This window comes from Stigmatopora nigra, chromosome 21, assembly GCF_051989575.1.
Source record: "Stigmatopora nigra isolate UIUO_SnigA chromosome 21, RoL_Snig_1.1, whole genome shotgun sequence".
Taxonomy (NCBI): domain Eukaryota; kingdom Metazoa; phylum Chordata; class Actinopteri; order Syngnathiformes; family Syngnathidae; genus Stigmatopora; species Stigmatopora nigra.
Window position 1 is genome coordinate 9737769 of NC_135528.1, and position 18812 is coordinate 9756580.

Below are 18812 nucleotides of genomic sequence, written 5' to 3' on the forward strand. Positions count from 1 at the left end.
CCGCCCAGATGGCGCTGGAGCGCCAAGAGCAACTCCGACAGCAGGAGGCCAGTCTTCGCAAGAGCTTCCTGGCGGAGAAGGACTCGCTATTGACCAGACAGACGCAAGTGGAAGAGGAGAAGCAGAGGCTGGAGAAACAGTTGAAGGACCAAGCGGACGGGGCCCGGGCTCTCCAACAGGAGCGAGAAGGCCAGCTCAAGGCGATGGAGGACGAGAGGAACGGGCTCCGGGAGCGGATGGAGCTGCTGCAAAAGGAGATGAAGGAGCCAGAGAAGCAGTCGGAAGAGGAGAAGAAAGGAAGCCCGTCTCGGGGAAAGGACCACGCGGGCCGGCCCACCGACGTCTCGCTCGCCACCCAGAAAGCCTTCAACGGCTCCGAGCCCGACGGCGAGAAGAAAGACGACGCGGCTCCGTCTTGGACCTTCGACGGAATCCGAGAAAAGGTCCCCGCCCAGAGGCTCCGCGACATCGGCGTCCTGACCAAGAAGGACCTGGACAGGCTGAAAAAGGGCAAAGTGTCGCCGCGGGAGCTGGCCAAGACGGACAAAATGCAGGCGTGTCTCAAAGGCCACGCTTGCATCGGCGCCGTCCTGACCCCCTCGCGGGAGAAGCTCAGCATCTACCGGGCCATGACAGAGGGGCGCATCGCGCCCCGAACGGCCGGCGCCCTGCTGGAGGCTCAGGCGGCCTGCGGCTACATGGTGGAGCCCGTCGAGAACCGCCTCCTCTCCGTGGACGAGGCCGTCAAAGAGCGGCTGATCGGCCCCGAGCTCCACGAGAAGATGCTGTGGGCCGAGCGAGCCGCCACGGGCTTCGGGGACCCCTTCACGGGCGACAAGATCTCCCTCTTCCAGGCCATGCGGAAAGGTCTGCTGGAGAAGGAGCGGGCCACACGGTGGCTTGACGTGCAGCTGGCCACCGGCGGCATCGTGGACCCCGTCAACGGCCACCGGGTCCCGCTGCAGACGGCCTACCGGCAGGGACACTTTGACGCCCAAACCAATGAGCAAATGGCCCAGCTCAAGCCGTTTGAGGAGCCCGTCTCCCGAGAGGCCCTCACTTACAAGCAGCTTCTGGACAGGTGCACCAGGGACGCCGAGTCCGGCCTGATGATCCTGCCCGTGGACGGCCGGGTGGACGGCGCCGAGGCCGAAGACCGCATCCTCCCCGTGGACGGCCGGGTGGACGCCGCCGACGGCGCCCCCGCCGCCCACGGCGCCCCCGCCGCCGACGACCGCACGGACGCCGAGATGATGGAAGCCCTGGGCCTGGCCAAGGTGGACGTGCCCTTCGGCAGGTTCAAGGGAAAGACGGTCACCATCTGGGAAGTCATCAACTCCGAGTATTTCACGGAGGAGCAGCGCAAGGACCTGATCCGCCAGTACAAGACGGGCAAGATCACGGTGGAGAAGATCATCAAGATCGTCATCACCGTGGCCCAGGCCAAGGAGAAGGAGAAGGAAGAGCTGCTGCTGAAGGGCCTCAGGGGCCCCGTGCACCCCAGCGAACTCCTGGACTCCCACGTCATCGACAAGGACCTCTTCGACCGACTGGGCCACGGGACCGTCACCGTCCGGGAGCTGGCCCAGATGGATCCCGTCAAGAAAGCCCTGCGAGGAACGCCCGCCATCGCCGGCCTGCTGGACCCCGTCACCCGGGAGAAGATGCCTTTCTACCGGGCCGTCAAGAAAGAGCTCCTCTGCCCCGAGGCGGCCGTCCGTCTCCTGGAGGCCCAGGCGGCCACCGGCTGGGTGCTGGACCCCTCGGCCGACGGGGCCGACCGGGCCGTCTCGGTGGACCGGGCCGTCCGGCTGGGCCTGCTGGGGCCCGAGCTCCACGAGCGCCTGCTGTCGGCCGAGCGGGCCGTCGGCGGCTACGCCGACCCTTACTCGGGCCAGACGGTGTCCCTGCTGGAAGCCATGAACAAAGGTCTGGTCAAGAGGGACCACGGGATCCGTCTGTTGCAGGCGCAGCTGTCCACGGGCGGCATCGTGGACCCGCTCAAAAGCTACCGCCTCCCGCAGCAAGTGGCCTGCAAACGGGGCTACCTGGACCGGGAGACGGAGCACATCTTGAAGGGCGACACCCAGGAGGCCAGGGTCTTCCTCCATCCCGACACGCTGGAGGAGGCCACTTACGCCCAGCTGATGGAGAAATGCGTCTGGGAAAGCGGGCTCCCCCTGTTGCCACTGCTGCCCCTGCCGTCGCCCCGGCCTCCGGGAGCCAAAGAGGAGGAGCCAGCCGCGCCGCCGGCCGAGGCCGAGAGCAAAGAAGCCCTGAGCCGCAGCACGTTGGAGCTGGACTGCGGAGCATTCCGGGGCAGAAAGGTCACCCTGTGGGAAGTCATCACCTCCGAGTACATCACGGAGGAGAAGAGGCTGGAGCTGATTCGCCGGTATCGAACGGGCCACGTCACCATCCAAACGCTGATGCGGCTTGTCGTGACCATCGTGGAGGAAAAGGAAAAGGAAATGGAAAAGGAAATGGAAAAGGAAATGGAAAAGGAAATGGAAAAGGAAATGGAAAAGGAAGGGCCTCCTTTCCAAGGACTCAGGCAGGCCGTCTCCGCCCGCGCCCTGATGGACGCCGACATTATTGACCCGGCCACATTTGAGCAGCTCCAGACGGGCGCCAAGACTCCCCAGGAGGTGAGCCGAGAGCCCGCCGTGGGGCGCTACCTGCGAGGCACGGACCGCGTGGACGGCGTGGTGGTGAAGGGGAGCCAGCAGAAGATGAGCCTCTATCGGGCCTTGGAAAAGGGCCTCCTGCCGCCCGCCGCCGGCCTGGCGCTGCTGGAAGCCCAGGCCGCCACCGGATCCATCGCGGAGCCCGTCCAGAACGCCAAGTATTCGGTGGACGACGCCGTCAGGGCCGGAGCGCTCGGCCCGGAGCTACACCAGAAGCTCCTCTGCGCCGAGAAAGCGGCCGCCGGCGGCTACAAGGACCCCTACACGGGCGCTCCCATTTCTCTCTTCCAGGCGCTGGAGAAGCGACTGGTGTCCAGGGAGCACGCCATCCCCCTCTTGGAGGCCCAGTTCCACACGGGCGGCCTCATCGATCCGCTGGCGGGCCACCGCGTGCCCACCGACGTGGCCCTCCGGCGCGGCCTGCTCGACCGGCGGTTGGCCCAATCCTTGGGCCGGGGCTCCGACGACGTCCGCTGCTTCGCCGACCCCGACGACGGCGAGGGGCGCGTCACGTACCAGCGCCTCCTGGAGAAGTGCGTCAAGGACCCCACTTCGGGTCTGTGCTACCTGCCGCTGGCCGATCCCCCCGCCCCCGAGTCGTACCGGTACACCGAGGAGCAAGCTCGGGCGGAGCTGGCCGACGCTCCGGTGGAGATTCCCCCCCAGATTTGGGGCGGCGGCGGCGGCGGCGGAGGCCAGACCGCCAGCACCCTCTGGGAAGTCCTGAATTCCCAGGCGCTTCCCGAAGAGGAGCGACGGCGCCTGCTGGAGCAGTACCGCCTGGGCACAATCACCAAGGAGCGGATGCTGGTCATCATCATCCAAATCATGGAGCAGAGGGAGGGCGCAAAGCCCACGCCGGCGGCGGCGGCGGGCACCTGGTGCGACATCATCCGCCGGCGCGTCACCGTGGAGGAGCTGTACGCCGCTCGGATCGTAGACCCGGCCACCTACCAGCTCTTGAAGGAAGACAAGATGAGCGTAGGCGAGCTGATGGAAACGCCCTCGGTCAAGCGCTACCTCTTCGGCACGGGCTGCGTGGCCGGCGTGACCGGCGTGGCCGGCGTGGCCGGCGTGGCCTCGGACGCCCCCGGCGGCGGGCTGGCCATCTATCGGGCCATGAACGAGGGCCACCTGAAAGGCGAAGTGGCCCTGAGCCTCCTGGAGGCCCAGGCGGCCACGGGCTTCATGGTGGACCCGGCCAAGGAGCAACTCCTGACGGTGGACGAAGCGGTGCGGCGAGGGCTGGTGGGGCCCGAAGTCCACGACAAGCTGCTCTCCGCCGAGAGGGCGGTGACGGGCTTCAAGGACCCGTACAGCGGCAAGGTGCTTTCTCTCTTCCAGGCCATGAAGAAGAGGCTGGTCCCCGAGGACTACGCCCTGCGGCTCCTGGAAGCCCAGCACGCCACGGGCGGCTTGGTGGACCCCGAATACTACTTCCGCCTCCCCGCCGACGTGGCCATGCAACGCGGCTACATCAACAAAGAGACGCTGGACAGGATATCGGAGCCCGGGGCCGACGCCGGCTACGTCGACCCCGCCACGGACCAAAAGCTGAGCTACGGCGAGCTTCTGAAGCGGTGTCGAGCCCACAAAGACGGCGACGGCGATGGCGACGGCCACGTGAAGATGCTGCTGCTGCCCCTGGCCGACAGGAGTATTCTCTTCCCGGGTGTCCAGAAGAACGTCGGCGGGAAGGACCTGGTCCGCTTGGGGATCATCGACCAAAATACCTACGACCGGCTGGGCCGGGGCAGCCTCAGCGTGGAAGAGGTCAGCCGGCGGCTGAAAAAGTACCTGGAGGGCGACAGCTGCATCGCCGGCGTCTACGTGGAATCCACCAAAGAATGCCTGTCCATTTACCAGGCCATGAAGAAGAACATGATTCGCCCGGGGACGGCCTTTGAGCTCCTGGAGGCCCAGGCCGCCACGGGGCACGTCATCGACCCCATCCACAACCTGAAGCTGGACGTCCGGGGGGCGGTGGCCGCCGGCCTGGTGGGTCCCGAGTTCGAGGACAAGCTGCTGTCGGCCGAGCGCGCCGTCACGGGCTACGGCGACCCCTACTCGGGCGGCAAGATCTCCCTCTTCCAGGCCATGAAGAAGGAGCTGATCCTGAGAGACCACGGCATCCGCCTGCTGGAGGCCCAGATCGCCACCGGCGGCATCATCGACCCGCTGGAGGGCGTCCGCCTGCCGGTGGAGAAGGCCTACGAGCGCGCCCTCTTCGACCGGGAGATGAACCGGGTCCTGACCGACCCGTCGGACGACACCAAGGGCTTCTTCGACCCCAACACGGAGGAGAACCTGACCTACCTGCAGCTCCTGGGGAGGTGCGTGAGCGACCCGCGGACGGGCCTGGCCCTGCTGCCGCTCAAGGAGAAGAAGCGCGAGAGGAAGACCTCCTCCAAGTCGTCGGTGCGCAAGCGGCGGGTGGTCATCGTGGACCCGGAGACGGGCAAGGAGATGTCGGTGTACGAGGCCTACCAGAAAGGCCTGATCGACCAGCAGACCTACCTGGAGCTGGCGGAGCAGGAGTGCGAATGGGAGGAGATCACCAGCACCTCGTCGGACGGCGTGGTCAAGTCCAAGATCATCGACAGGAGGTCCGGCCGCCAGTACGACATCGACGAGGCCCTGGGCGCCGGCCTGATCGACAAGTCGGCCCTGGACCGGTACCGCGCCGGGACGCTGTCCATCGGCGACTTTGCCGACATGCTGTCGGGAAATTCCGCCGGCGGTGGCGGCGGCGGCGGCGTCCGCTCGCGCTCGTCCTCCTTTGGCTCCACCTCCTCCTACACTTCCAGCCCCGCCGCCTCCCCCGCCGCCGCCTCCGCCACCGACACCTGGGAAGACCCGGCGGAGGAGAGCGGCCCCGTGGCCGGCATCCTGGACACGGACACGCTGGAGAAGGTGTCGGTCACGGAGGCCATCCGCAGGAACCTGCTGGACAACATCACCGGGCAGAGGCTGCTGGAGGCCCAGGCCTGCACGGGCGGCATCGTGGACCCCCACAGCGGGCAGAAATTCTCGGTGGCCGACGCCATGGCCAGGGGCCTGGTGGACAAGGTGATGGTGGACCGCATCAGCCTGGCGCAGAAGGCGTGCAACGGCTTCGAGGACCCCCGCACCAAGAGCAAAATGTCGGCGGCGCAGGCGCTGAAGAAGGGCTGGCTCTACTACGAGGCCGGCCAGCGCTTCCTGGAAGTCCAGTACCTGACGGGCGGCCTGCTGGAGCCCGAGGTGGCCGGCAGGGTGTCGCTGGAGCAGGCCCTGAAGAAGGGCACCTTGGACGCCCGCACGGCGCAGAAGCTGCGTGACGTCAAGGCGCACTCCAAGTACCTGACCTGCCCCAAGAGCAAGCTGAAGATCTCCTACAAGGAGGCCTTGGACAGGAGCATGTTGGAGGAGGGCAGCGGTCTGCGGCTGCTGGAGGCGTCGTCCCAGTCGCCGTCCCAGTCGGCCAAGGGCCCGTACAGTCCCTACGGCTCGCGCTCGGGCTCCAGGACCGGCTCCAGGTCGGGCTCCAGGAGAGGCAGCTTTGACGCCGGCGGATCGTCTTTCGCCGGCGGCGCCGGCTCCGCCGCCACCGCCTTTTCCTCCTCCTCCCCCTCGTACGGATCGCCCAGCTACGGCCGCCGCTATTGAGGAGGCTGGAGAGTGGGCTGTCCCCACCTTTGCTGATCTCTATCCCCCGGCAAGAGTACATTGGATAGGAGAGAGAGAGGAAAGGGAGTCCTGCCTTTGAATATATATATATATATATGGCGAGCAGAAGCTCCGGCCGGCTTTCCCCCCCGGTCACTACTTCGGCCGGATCCCGACACGACTCTTAAAACCTGGACCGTTTCCGGCACCACTCCCAAAGCCTGCACCGACCACCTTCCTGACCTGACTTAGCAACCAAAGACCGGACTTCTGAGCTCAAGGGAGAACGATAGCTTCCAATGCGCCGAAAGACCAAGCCACACCCCTAATGGGACCTCGTGGACTCTTGACGCCAAAGTGACGGCCGCCGGCTCACTGGATCCACCCAAAAGAAAGTCTGGCGCGTGGTCCTTGACCGGGAAACCCTGAACCCCACCCCAGCGCCAATGTATGCAAAAGTCGATGTGCTGACTAACCCTAACCCCCCCCCCCCCCGGACATTAGAAAAAGCCTCAAAGTGCCTCCCGCAAAACAAGACGTCCCGCCGAGACGAACCGTTGACCTTTTGCACGACGGGACGGATCTCCCAATCCCTTTTGAAACGCTCGCCAAGGTTAATCATGAGGCGACTGTACGCACTCACTGCTGCAAGCCATTAGCTCTTTTTTGTTGTTGTTGTTTTTGTTGGGGGGTGGCTAAATGCCCCCCCCCCCGTAAAGCGTAGCCCAACGACGAGCTAGCCTATATCCTTTTATTTTCCTACGCGCTATATTTGGGACTTGCATGATTATTAGGAAAAGAGAAATAGTCAACGGGAATGGGGTTGTAACCTTGAAATCATTTGTTGTATTATTCCTATTATTATTCGCGTGATGATGCAGCAAAGGGATTTGAAGCCTATATCTGAAGGTGGTGTATTTGGAAGGAACACACTTGTAATGTCCACCCCCCCCCCCCCCATTACCCCCCGTTCTGTAAATAAACAAGGACAGGAAAGAATGTCTTTGTTTTCTTCTTTCCTTTGGCTGACACTGATTTTTCGAAGAAGGCCCATTTCCAAGTAACCTTGACGTATGACGTGATGACGTCATGCCGTTGTATTGAAGTGGCTGGCGGTGGCTGCAATGGGAAATTGATCCAAAGGTACAGTTGTCATTGGTCATGTCTGTCATTCCAAAGCGCAGCTAAGAAGTAACCACTCCAGATTGTGTCTTTTTGCTTTTGTTTTCAGAGACAAAGTGGGAGTTGAAAGGAAGCGGCCAAGAATGGGAAGCAATCCCGCTGCGCTTCGCCCGAAAGAACATGTTCAAATCAGCTCAGGATGTCATCTGAAAGGCGTGGCGGCGGCGGCGTTCCTGGCTAATTCTGGAGAATTGTCCACACCTCAGGAACGTCTCTATCACGGAATGAAATCGCCTTCCGGGGAAGTCTTTTGCACGTTGAGCTTTTTTTGCCGAGAGAGACACGTAAGCCCTTTTTTTTTCTTTTCTTTTCTTAACTTTTCTTCTCTTAACTCCTGGCCAATGATCTCGCGTGTCCAGTCAAAAGCCATGACGAATAACAGCTTTTACGCAGCGCAGAGCCTTTGAGTTTTTGTCATTGCTTTTAGGGAGGTTTTGGACACGGCTGATTATTTGACCCAAAAAACTGTCAACTTGGAAAGCCGGCCATAGAAAATTCCATTGATTTATTTCACAAGCCCCTCCCCTAAATCGGCAGTACAAAAGAGTTGGATCGGACCGGCTTAGAAAACTTGAAATATAAAGAAGATTGACATGTGTCAGGATGGCTGGGATCTCTACTCCAGTTGATCCAGCAAGCGGCCAATCTCCTCTTGTCCGCGATAAATTCTCTTCAGGCCTCTGGGAAGGTAGCGGCAGGAGGACAGGTTGAGGTAGTTGAGCGCCGTGCTTTGCCCGATGACAGCTCTGCCGAGCCGCGACAAGGAGGACGTTCAGAGGGTGTTGGGGGGGGGGGGGGGCTTTTCCCAATCCAATGGAATCCATTGGGCCAGCTAAGGAGACGCACCCGGTGGGCTTACCTGAGGGCGGCGGTGGTGATCCTGGTACCGCTCAGGTTGAGACTACGCAGGGTGTCGCTGGCGTGGGCCCGGGCCAAGTGGCCCACGGCCATCTCCAGTTCCGCCTCGGAGAAAGGCTGGTTGGCCACGTCCAGCTGCCGCAGAGTGTGGCTCCACTTTTGCGCCACCGAGGAAATGCCTTGCTTCTGGCACGATGTCAACACGTTGCTGCTGAAATACTGAGCCCAGAACAGGCACTCCAGCTCTGCCAGACAACAAAAAAAAAGTTCACCTGTACATTATAGCCAATCTTCCAACAAAAAAAAAACACCTCATTTTAAAGGCTCCATTTAAAAAAAAAAAAAAGTAAGAAGAAAAAGTTGACCGAGGCAGGGTAACGCCAGCAGACCGTCCGACGTGATTGAGGTGCAGCCCCGCAGGTCCAGAACTCGCAGCCGGGGAGAGCCAAAGAGAATGTCTTGCAGGTATTTGTCGGTCATGTAGGAGTAGGACGTGGTCGCGATGCACAGCTCCTCCAAAAGGGGGAAGCCCACGTGGGGCTGGCCTCGGGGCTGCACGTTCTTGTGCAGCGGGCTGACGTTCATCATCCGGAAGGTCTGAGCACGGAAAAGCAAACCACGGAGCACTCACCGCCGAGCCCCCTCCCACCTCGCCGGGGGATTACCTTGAGTTTGGGGCAAGCCCATTGTAAGGCTTGGGTGCAAATGCGAAGTTCACAGTTTTGACTGTCCAGCATGGTGTTGACCTCCAGCAACTCTAAATTGGGACAGCATTTTCTCTAAAAAAAAAAAAAAAAAATCAAAAAAATGTCAAAAGACAGGTCGGCGGGTGGCCAAGCTCGGTCCACGGGCGTCGGGCGCTCCTTTACGGTGATGGCGGCGAGGAGTCGGTTGTTCTTGGGGCTGTGAGTGAACCAAATGTGCTGGATCCGAGCGCCGTGGCTTTCCAGGTACTGGGCCAGACCTTCCACCTGAAAGTAGCGTCAAGTCAACGTTGTCCCGTGAAGCGCCTCCGGCCCACATTGACTCGTAAGCCAGTGAACTGTTTTCCTCTTCCAGACCGTTGGCCTGCTGCCGCAGACAATTTCTCTCTCTCTCCTCATCCACTCACCTCCGTGTACTGCACATTTAAGCTCCGCAGCGAGCCGGCGTGCAGGCCCAGGCTCTGGAAGGCCGCCGGCGTCAGGCCGCTACAGTAAGAGAGCGTCAGGGCCTTCAAGTGAGGACACGACCGCGACACCACCTGCCGGGAAAAGTCACGGCGCTCTCCTTCATTTCTAATACCATCACAGGTGTGTTTGTTTTTACTCATGTTTTGCTTTGAATGTGAGTGGCTCGGACGGCGAAGCAAATGTCAGTGGACTTACGTCCACTGCATAGTCCACGTTTGTCTTCCAGTGATGGAGGGAGAAGTCCCGCAGCTGGCTGAACCTAAAACAAATGAACCGACGACGGTATCGCTCACCGAGCCGTGTGAGAAGTGGCTGACCTGTTCTGCGCCAGCCAGCCGAACGTGTCTTTTATCCCATGGTGCGTTTTGGGCGGCTGACTCTTGCCCGGCGCCACCCAACAGTGACCCACGGAGACTTTCCGCCACAGGGCGGGAGTGGCGGCGGCGGCGTTCCACGAGCGGCACACCCTCCCCACCCTGACCGAGATGGACGTAGAAAAAAGGCCCTACTTGCAAATCGTTGCATTTTGTCATAACCCCCCCCCCCCCCCCCCCCACCATGTCAAAATGAGTGATACCTGCAGAGAAAGGGCACGGCGCCATCTTGCATAACCACCATCTGAAAAATGCTGACCAGGACCTCCCCGGGAAGATTTTGCCCCCATCTGTGGTCATTTGGCATTGTCGACACGAACGCGGGCTCGGGCGCCCTCTGCGCTTTGCGCCGGTCGGCCGTGGTGCGCATGATAGGTGCGCGCTTTTCCTTCTCGGCTCTCGGAGTGCTCTTCCGTCCTCTCTTTTTGGTGGGAAGCTTCTTTTTCTTGGCCCTTTGAGTATTGTTGGGCGCCCAGACCGGGTCGTCGTATCGGGTGGTGCTGTTGGGGATGACCAGGAGCATGTCCTCTCCCTGGTGAATGGTGTAGCTGACACTGTTGACCCGGGCCTTTTTCACCCTGGGGCTTTTGGCTCGGGTGGTTTTTCTCTTCACAGAAACGTTCTGGGACTTTGGTTGCTGGTTTCCCGCACTGGACGTGCACGCCGCAGCCTCTTTAGTCGCCGCGTCGGTGGACGCCATCACCGGGATGATTCCTGGTCTTTATAAAGCCAACCAAGTCGGTCAGGAATTCATCTGGAAAATAGACAGCCCAAGAGTCGCTGAGTCTCATTTCAAGCCTAAGTAATAATTCCAAGAGGTAAAGGTGTCATTGCTTTAACTAAGAAGTATTATGTTTTTTTTTTTTTTATTAGTTATATGTGTCCTCGTTTGACTAGTGAAACTCCCACTACACCTGCTTCAGACTTCTTTAAAAACATCATAGAAGAAATACTCCACGTAAATCCCACATCTTTCCTGTTCTGGCTTCCCGATTATATGGCATTATCTCACCGGAATCGTCGACGATATCCCTCTTTCAGATCGGAAACGTCTGATTTTGAGCAAACTACTGTGTTACTGGCACAGTAAAAAAAAAAAAAAAAACAACAACAACAACAAATGCCGCTAGCTAGCTAGCTCCTAGTTAGCTATGGAAGTCGACAACAACAACGAGCAACATACAGCAACCAGAAAACCAGGCTTATGTTATGATTTCGTCAGTCTGGACAGAGCACGCCTTGGTGTAAAATCATTGGCTGCAGCAGAAGGACCCCTGCAATACTATTGGCTGCTTGATCCTAAAGCTAGATGCATTAGGCTGATCGAATGTTCTTTTCAGTTATTATTCCTTAAAAGTAGTCATAGAAATCAGGGAACAGTGCTGGCGCAGTATCATCTGCATTTATTCCCAAGATGTTTCTTATAGTAATGTGTATTTGTGTCAAAACTTTGTGTGTCTACTTGTTCTACTCTTTATATGTCTCAAAGACACTATACAAATCCGTCAACAAATGAAAAAGGTATGACTTATGGGGACGATGTTTTTCCCCTTTCAAGATGGCCGCCACGTAGACATGTCTTTTTTACCCGTGCTAGTGCATCTAGTCCGTTGCCAGTAGATTTGCTTCACGCGATTGGTGGAGACAAAGGCCCGCCTTTCGTAGCCGCCATCACTTGCATTGACTTTCAAGCGAGACCACGAGTGGAAAGGCGCCTGAAAAAGCGTCGACCTTCTCAGGGTAAAACTACCTTCAACTTTTTAAAACATCTTCCACGTTCATCATTTATTTGACATTTTAGCGACACTAGACTGTATATGTTACGATCTGGAATATCCGCCTGGTGATAGGTCTTTGACGTAAACAGCAATGCTAACGATCGCGCGTACGTTACGAATAAGCACATTGTGTAGCTTTACTGAAGGTTTATTGTGGATGTTTACGATCACCGTTCCTCACTAAAGTGGCACTAGAACACACCAGCCATAAATGGTGTCCCGTCTACTTTGTTTAACGCCGTGTCATCGATCTCGTGTGTTGTCACCGCCCCAGGCGTTGATTTAAGGTTTATTCGCACCACCAAAGTCCATAGTTTGATTTGTTTGGTTCGGACCTAAATTCACTTTCTTGGAAGTTTTTCCCTTTTATCTCGGTGCTGTTAATTTTCACTTTGCAATTCTTGCAAGCGAGCCAGGATTTGACAAGAAAGTGATCCCATTTGCCCGTGTGCATCCATCCCTTCGATGATTGGACAAAACGCTGTGGGCGGGCTAAAATGCGGAAGTAAACAATCCCAGCACTCGGGCTCGTGTTGTTGATAAGCTTCGTCAAACGTTGCGGGAAATTTGACGAATCCGGGGACATTTATGCATGATCTATGCATACCATAGATTATAAAACGCACGTTTATGTTCATGCATAAGAAGTCGTACGTCATTTCAAAGGGCAATGCTACTTCAATATACTTACTGTGCGGGTCATTTTCTCTGTCTTTTATCAGTGTAAGGATTGTCTCATCTGTTCGTTTTTGTTTCTCTTTCAAAACAGTTGGCAATGGAGCCGGGAAGGAATGTGTCTTTCAGTGAAAAGGCATCTGTGAATGAAAGCCATTTGAGTAAGTTTTGAGGCACCTGATTCATAAGGGGCAGCAATATTTGTCGGCATTTGTGTCATTTTTTTTCTCTTCTTGTCTCTCTCTCTCTCCTCTTGTTCAGGGGATGATTTCTACTGGAAGCTGGTGGCCGACTTTGTGGGTCCGCAGACGGGGGAAGGCTTGAATCTGGACAGAGAAGTTTGCAAGAACAGACTGCTGATTCAAAGTGGACTAGTGAGGGAGGACAACAACTTCTCGTGGCGCTCTCTGATCGTCTGGCTCAAGAGGCTCTTCCCGTCTCGCCACTCGGCCGACTTTCGCTGCTTGATCGAGAGAGGAAGCGCCACCGCCTCCAGCTTGACGGGCGAGGCCAGGCGGGCCTTCCTGGAATCCCACGTCAACTTTAACTTGGTGGGTCCCATCTGCGACAGCATCGGCGTGGAGAGGGAACATCTTCTGAAGATGAAAGACTTCTCTGAGCGGGCGCAGTCCATCGAGGTCACCAACGGCCTGATCCTGGAGCTCAGCGACTTTGTCGGCCGGGAGAGGGTGTCGCCCATCAACCTGGTCACCTGGCTGAGGAACTTCAACCCGGACTACTGCAAAGACGGCCACATTCAGAAGGCCTACAAGGACCTGAAGAAAAAGATCAAAAAGCTCAAGCTGTGCTCCCGCACTTGGGCCACCAGAAGCCACAGGCGCAACGCCGTGATGGAGAACATGCTCCAGAGTCCCTTTGAGCTGCTGAGCTCCAGGGACTACCACAAAAGTCTGGCCAAGAGGCGCTCGCGCTCGTGGACCGGGGAAAGGGCCAACGCCGCCGCCGTCGTCGTCAAGGAAGAAAAGCGGGCGCCACAAATCTCATCTGGCGGGGATCCAGAGGGGGTCTCTTTCGAACACCACCGCCACCACAACCACGTGGTGCCGCCCGGCGAAGGGGGCTCGCCCTCCCTGCTGGACGTGGCCATGCTCTCGGTTCAGAAGCTGTCCAGGATCCACGGCGGCCCCACCCAAGAATGCCAGAAGATTTCCCTGGAACTGCTGAGGAATCAGTACGCGCTAACGTGCAGGAGGCACCCCGCCATGCAAATGTTTGAGAGGATGCTCTTGTCGGTGAGCCGGGAGGCCTCCCTGGCCTCCCCGGTGGTCTTCCTGCACCACAACGCCAACTTCCTGGTGGACCTGCACCAGGCGGTGGAGCGGCAGATGCTGGCCTTCGAGGGCGAGCTGAGCCGCTCGCTGGGCCAGAAGCTGGGGCGCGACCGCAACCCGCTCTTCCACAAGGTGGTCAACTTGCCGGAGAGCGCCACCTACCGCTTCGTCCACATGGCCCCCAGCGTGCTGACGGCCCGCGGGGGCGCCCTGCTCGACTACAGCAAGCACTGGGTGGCCTTCTGCGAGGAGAAGAAGAACCCCTCGCTGCTGGCGGCCAAGCCGCCCACGCGCTTCGCCAGCTACCTGGAGGCCGCCGCCGCCCTGGGCCACCACCACCGGGAGATGGCGCTCTTCTTCTCGGACATGCTGGCGCTGGACAGCGAGGGCGAGCCCAACGTGCTCCTGGAGAGCCTGGTGGCCGATTCCAGCGATCCCGTCATCCAGAGCGCCGTCTGCGTTCTGGGCATCATCTACTGCAAAGTGGTGGGCCCCTACTGGGAGCTCCTCAACAGCGCCGGCGAATACTCCCTCTACAGCCAGTACCTGCTGTGCCTCTACCAGAAGTTCCTGGAATGGGCCAAAGACCCCTCCGGCCTGATGGCGCCCGACAACGTCACCAACGTCTTCCTGCAGTTCCCGCTGCACGATATCACCTACACGGGCGTGTATCGCTACTGCCACGACTTGCACACCAACAGAGAACTCATCAAGGTCCTCCTGAAGAAGATCGTCAAGGACATCACCGCCGTGGCCGCCAGACACCTGGGGGCCTTCCTGCCGGGGGGTTGCTTTTCCACCGTGCCGTCGTCCCATCTGAACATCCGGCTGTTGAGTTGCAAGTTTGGCGTCCTGACGGCCGACTACCCTTACGACAACGGCCCGGGGAGAAAAAACAGCGCGGCGGTGGCGGAGGCGGCGGCGGTGGCGGAGGCGGCGGCGTCCGCCGCCCGCTCGGACAGCTCGGAAGAGTGGAGTTCGTCCGAGTCTGAAAATGCTTCCGAGGGGCCGGCGCCCGACCCCCGGGCCGAGGCCAGTTGGGCGACGAGGGGGCGCGGCGGGCGGGCGCGGGCGGCCAGGCGACCGCCCACGCAGCCGGCGGCGGCCAAGAAGGCCTCTCCCGAGAGCACCGACCTGGAGTACATCACGGCCACCGTGGAGAGGAACGGGGGGCCCTGTCGAAGCCAACAGGACGTGGACAAGCTGCTGTTGCGCCTGGCCGACTTTAACAGGCAGGGCAGGCGGGAAGCCATCCGCTGTGAGATTCTCTACCAGAAAATGGTGCTGCGCAACACGGAGCCCATTCTCAACTCCGCTTTCCGCACCAGCACCGACATGGTTTTGAAGCTGAAGCTGGCGCTGCCCCGCCTCAAGCCGGGCTACTCCATCGTTTTGACCCCCAGGGCGAGCGGCAAGATAAAACCACGCCACCGCTAGTATCCCCGACACCCGATGGAACCCCAAGCTGGTCTAATTATTTACATGAACGAGGGAAAATGGAGACATTGGTCCATCATGGGTCCTCTCTGCTATTATTATAATAATGTGATCGGTTTTTTTTTGTTTTGTTTTTTTACTACTGAGACTGAATGTATTTTCGTTTGTATTTGTCACGGTCTGCCTTTGTTGACCTTTGAAGTGCTGTGACAAATATACTGATGATCAATATAACTGATTGGCGGGTCCATGCCACGTTGGACCCGTCATTTTTGAAGTCGCGCAAAACAGAGTGTTTTGTCTTTATGGTGAAAGGTGAAGGTCACCGAGTGGTTGTGTCGCAAACTAGACGGGCAAATTCATGCTTATGAAATGGGGGACACCGACTCTTGTACAACCGGTAGCGTGTGGCTATTTTACGACGGGTACGTAAAGGCATCTCAAGGGGCGGGAACAATTTTTCAACATCTTTCAACACAGAATGGGAGCGCGGAGTGCTGTATTGCCGGTCGATTTTCCTCCACCTAATGTATCAACAAGAGCTTATTGGTTTTATTTAGCGTGCTTTGGTCTTCGCCCTCGGGCTGGAGTCGGTGGCGCAGACTGAATCAGTGACTCCCGAAGAAGATATCTCCATACAACCGAGAGCCCTTTGAAGTTAGCGTGTTGCCATTTTTACGACAAGTACTTGAATGCATCTCAAGGGGCGTGAACACTTGGAAATTGACCACCATTTTTTTTTTTCAAATCACAATAGTAGCGTGGTGGGCGAGCGTGCCGGCGTAGTGTTCTCGACTAAATGTGTCGTCGTATGTGAACTAGAGCTAAGGTTTTTATTGAGCGTGCTCTGTTCCGGCGTCATGTCGACCGCCTGGTGGAGTAGCGACGCGGTGACCCACGCCCTCATGGCGCTGTTTGCCATGGGCTCGTGGATTTCCGTCAACAGCCTGTGGGTCGAGCTCCCGGTCGTCGTCAACGTGCTACCCGAAGGTCAGTGGCTGTTTCGTGTTCACTATAGGTCGGTCGGGCTAGCTGCAAGGCTCTCTCGACTTTGTTTGCCTTCGAATTTACCAAATTGTCATTCATTTTGATTGAGACCGTGTCAACTAAGTACTATATCTAAAGTCTACACGTCGTCGCATGACTTTTGTCGTCATTTCCGGGTATTTGTTTCTCTGGCGAGACTTTGGAAAGTAGTTGACGACAAGCTCAGAATGACTTCTTATTTGCCGTACAGTCAGTACAATTGCACGGGAATAGTATACATCGAATCGCTGACCTCCCACTAATAAAATGACACCGGAATCAAGATGATACCAATATCTTATGTTAACCATTCATTTGAGGTGGGTGTCCCGGCGACGAACTACTAATGGAATCCAACGTAGTAGGAATGACTCAAAACAACACATGATTGGACTTGGTCAATGGCTGGATGCTGCATTAGCACACCACACTATTTCACGACTTTGGGAACAAAAATATACACTCGCCTGTCACTCAAACAAAAAAAACGACTCCTATTTTGTCGCCCCATGCGGAATGTCGTAACCACGGCGGTGCTTATTAATGAATTAATTTTATTTTGCAGGTTGGAACCTACCGGCCTACCTCTCGGTGCTGATAGCCTTCGGCAACATAGGTCCCGCGGCGGTGACCGCCACGCACCGCTGCGCGCCGGGCCGACTGAACGAACGGCGGCTCATCGTCTGCCTCCAGGCGCTGGCGGTGGTGGCGTCGGCGCTGCTGGCCCTTTTCTGGAAAGAGACGGTGGAGGTGGCGGGCCAGCGGCGCTCGTTGCCCTTTCTGCTCGTGGCCTTTGTCCTGTCGTTGGTGTGCTGCACCTCCAACGTCACCTTCTTGCCCTTCATGTTTCGCTACCCCCCACGCTATATCCGCACCTTTTTTGTGGGCCAGGGCTTGAGCGCGCTCTTCCCGTGCGTGGTGGCCCTGGGGCAAGGCGTTGGTCGAGTGGAGTGCCCCAGCGTCAACGGCACGGTGCGACCGCACTCGCTGGAGGAGAATTTCCCCGCGCAAAACTTTTTCTGGTTCCTGTTCGTCATGTTGTCCATTTCCGCCCTGAGTTTCCTGGCTCTGACGAGGCGCCCCGCCACCTCCGAAGATGTCGCCGCCGCCGACGACGACACGCGAGGGTCCTACGCTAACGTTCAAAGTAAGTACTATGTGGGATTGCAAGTATTTTATTCTTGCGTAGGTCTACAAAAGCCGAAGGCACATTGATGGTTTGATTTGAGTGTGCCTGAAATGAAGTTTGTGACACGTGTTTAGAAAGCGACAACGGCGACGAGGCGCGCCAGCTGGACAACGGAAGTTCCCCGTCGGCCGTGGAAGAGGCGCGGGCGGTGGCCGGGGTGGCCGGGTCTTTTTGGACGCTCCACAACGTCTACCTCCTGGCCCTGCTGGCCGTTTCCAACGCCCTGACCAACGGCGTCCTGCCGTCCGTCCAGAGCTTCACCTGTTTGCCCTACGGCAGAATGGCCTTTCACCTGTCGGTGGTCCTGGGCAACATGGCCAATCCCCTGGGCTGCTTTGTCGCCATGTTTGTCATCCTCAGGTGAGTGGATTGGTGGCGGTATGGCCCCTCTCCCGTCGGTTCAATGGAGGAGGATTTCATCCAGGAATCCATGGCGGCGTGGCTTACGAGCGGAGACTTTTGTTTTTTTCCCTCCAGGTCCTCCGCGCGCCTGGGTATCTTGTCGTTGTCCGGCGGGGTCTTTGCCGTCTATCTCCTGGTCCTGGCGCTGCACAGCCCGTGTCCACCGTTGCAGGGGAAGACGGCCGGCGTGGCCCTGGTGGTGAGTGCTCTGATCAAATCAGAAAACGATTTTCCCCATATCTGGGACTGAAGCATAGCCAGTGGACAAAAGCCTGGCTAGCTCCTAAAGACGACACGTGCCTTTGTGGCAGGTGTCCTCGTGGATTCTCTTCACGGGCCTCTTCTCCTACCTGAAGGTCGCCATCGGCACCCTGCTGCACGAGGCGGGCCACGCCGGCCTCCTGTGGTGCGGCATCTCCATTCAGGTGGGCTCGCTGGTGGGCGCCCTGGCCATGTTCCCGCTGGTCAACGTCTATCAGGTTTTTAAGCAGGCCAAGGACTGCTTTGAGTGCCCTTGAGGGCACCCTGTATTTTTCCACGCGGGCACAGCCAAGACGCCAGAACTGAACCTGAACTAAAACCTGCCCGCTGGTTTATTGTTTGAACATTGGCTTCAGGGAAAGCACATCCTCTTGGGCTGAGCCCTTCAAATGTGCACTTTTTCTCCAACACTCAAGTCCATCCGATCCTGCCTTCCAAATTCCTCTCCAGCCACGTTTACGAAGAAGTGCCGCACACAAAGAGACTGACTGTTTGGTGTGGCGCTGCCTCTTGCTCTTGGATAGTCAAAGAAGAGGAAGGAAATGGCACAGTCCACCAGTACATTCATCATTAGCATGCTTGCTAGAATGGACTGTAAAGTGCCTCGGATTAAGTGTAAATAAATGCTTTTTCCTTACTTTCTAAAAGATGTCTGTAGGCTTTCTCCATAGAGCGCCTTACGGTGAAATGACCGGGTGGCCCAGCCGATCCAGGGTTCACCCACGCTAGCTAAAGACAAGAAAAGCGGAACAGAGGACCCGGAACGGAGTCCCGTAGGCCCCCTACGACCATTCCGCCAACTATTCTAATGGTCTGGCGTCCCATGAAAGA

At 58.0% G+C, this 18812-nt stretch overlaps 4 protein-coding genes across 19 annotated transcripts in view; 3 read left to right on the forward strand and 1 right to left on the reverse strand.

Annotated features, from left to right (window-relative positions):
- Positions 1 to 7334, forward strand: part of LOC144214570 (plectin-like) — a 32100-nt gene extending 24766 nt beyond the window's left edge. For all 15 annotated transcript variants that reach the window (XM_077743064.1, XM_077743065.1, XM_077743066.1 and 12 more), the window contains one exon: positions 9 to 7334. In XM_077743064.1, coding sequence (XP_077599190.1) covers positions 9 to 6335 — 6327 coding nt within the window. In that variant the 3' untranslated portion in view covers positions 6336 to 7334. The remainder of the gene's footprint in view (positions 1 to 8) is intronic.
- A 669-nt stretch (positions 7335 to 8003) lies between these two features.
- fbxl6 (F-box and leucine-rich repeat protein 6) lies at positions 8004 to 11138 on the reverse strand. Of its 2 annotated transcripts, none has more exons than XM_077743090.1 (10): positions 10836 to 11138; positions 10125 to 10675; positions 9865 to 10023; positions 9743 to 9806; positions 9487 to 9618; positions 9245 to 9346; positions 9041 to 9154; positions 8741 to 8972; positions 8377 to 8620; positions 8004 to 8263 (listed from the first exon to the last, which is right to left on the reverse strand). In XM_077743090.1, the coding sequence occupies exons 2-10, from the start codon at positions 10619 to 10621 to the stop codon at positions 8134 to 8136; spliced, it is 1674 nt and encodes a 557-aa protein (XP_077599216.1). In that variant the 5' UTR covers positions 10622 to 10675; positions 10836 to 11138; the 3' UTR covers positions 8004 to 8133. The 2 variants fall into 2 exon arrangements, with proteins under 2 accessions (XP_077599216.1, XP_077599215.1); XM_077743089.1 differs by having other exon boundaries at positions 10934 to 11137.
- Positions 11139 to 11275: 137 nt separating this feature from the next.
- Positions 11276 to 15391, forward strand: LOC144214572 (uncharacterized). Its single transcript, XM_077743083.1, has 3 exons — positions 11276 to 11661; positions 12469 to 12535; positions 12636 to 15391. The coding sequence occupies exons 2-3, from the start codon at positions 12475 to 12477 to the stop codon at positions 15101 to 15103; spliced, it is 2529 nt and encodes an 842-aa protein (XP_077599209.1). The 5' UTR covers positions 11276 to 11661; positions 12469 to 12474; the 3' UTR covers positions 15104 to 15391.
- Positions 15392 to 15552: 161 nt separating this feature from the next.
- On the forward strand, positions 15553 to 18628 carry slc52a2 (solute carrier family 52 member 2). Its single transcript, XM_077743091.1, has 5 exons — positions 15553 to 16093; positions 16695 to 17276; positions 17393 to 17678; positions 17796 to 17919; positions 18032 to 18628. Exons 1-5 carry the CDS (start codon positions 15796 to 15798, stop codon positions 18236 to 18238), a joined length of 1497 nt encoding a protein of 498 aa, XP_077599217.1. The 5' UTR covers positions 15553 to 15795; the 3' UTR covers positions 18239 to 18628.
- The last annotated feature ends 184 nt before the right edge of the window (positions 18629 to 18812 follow it).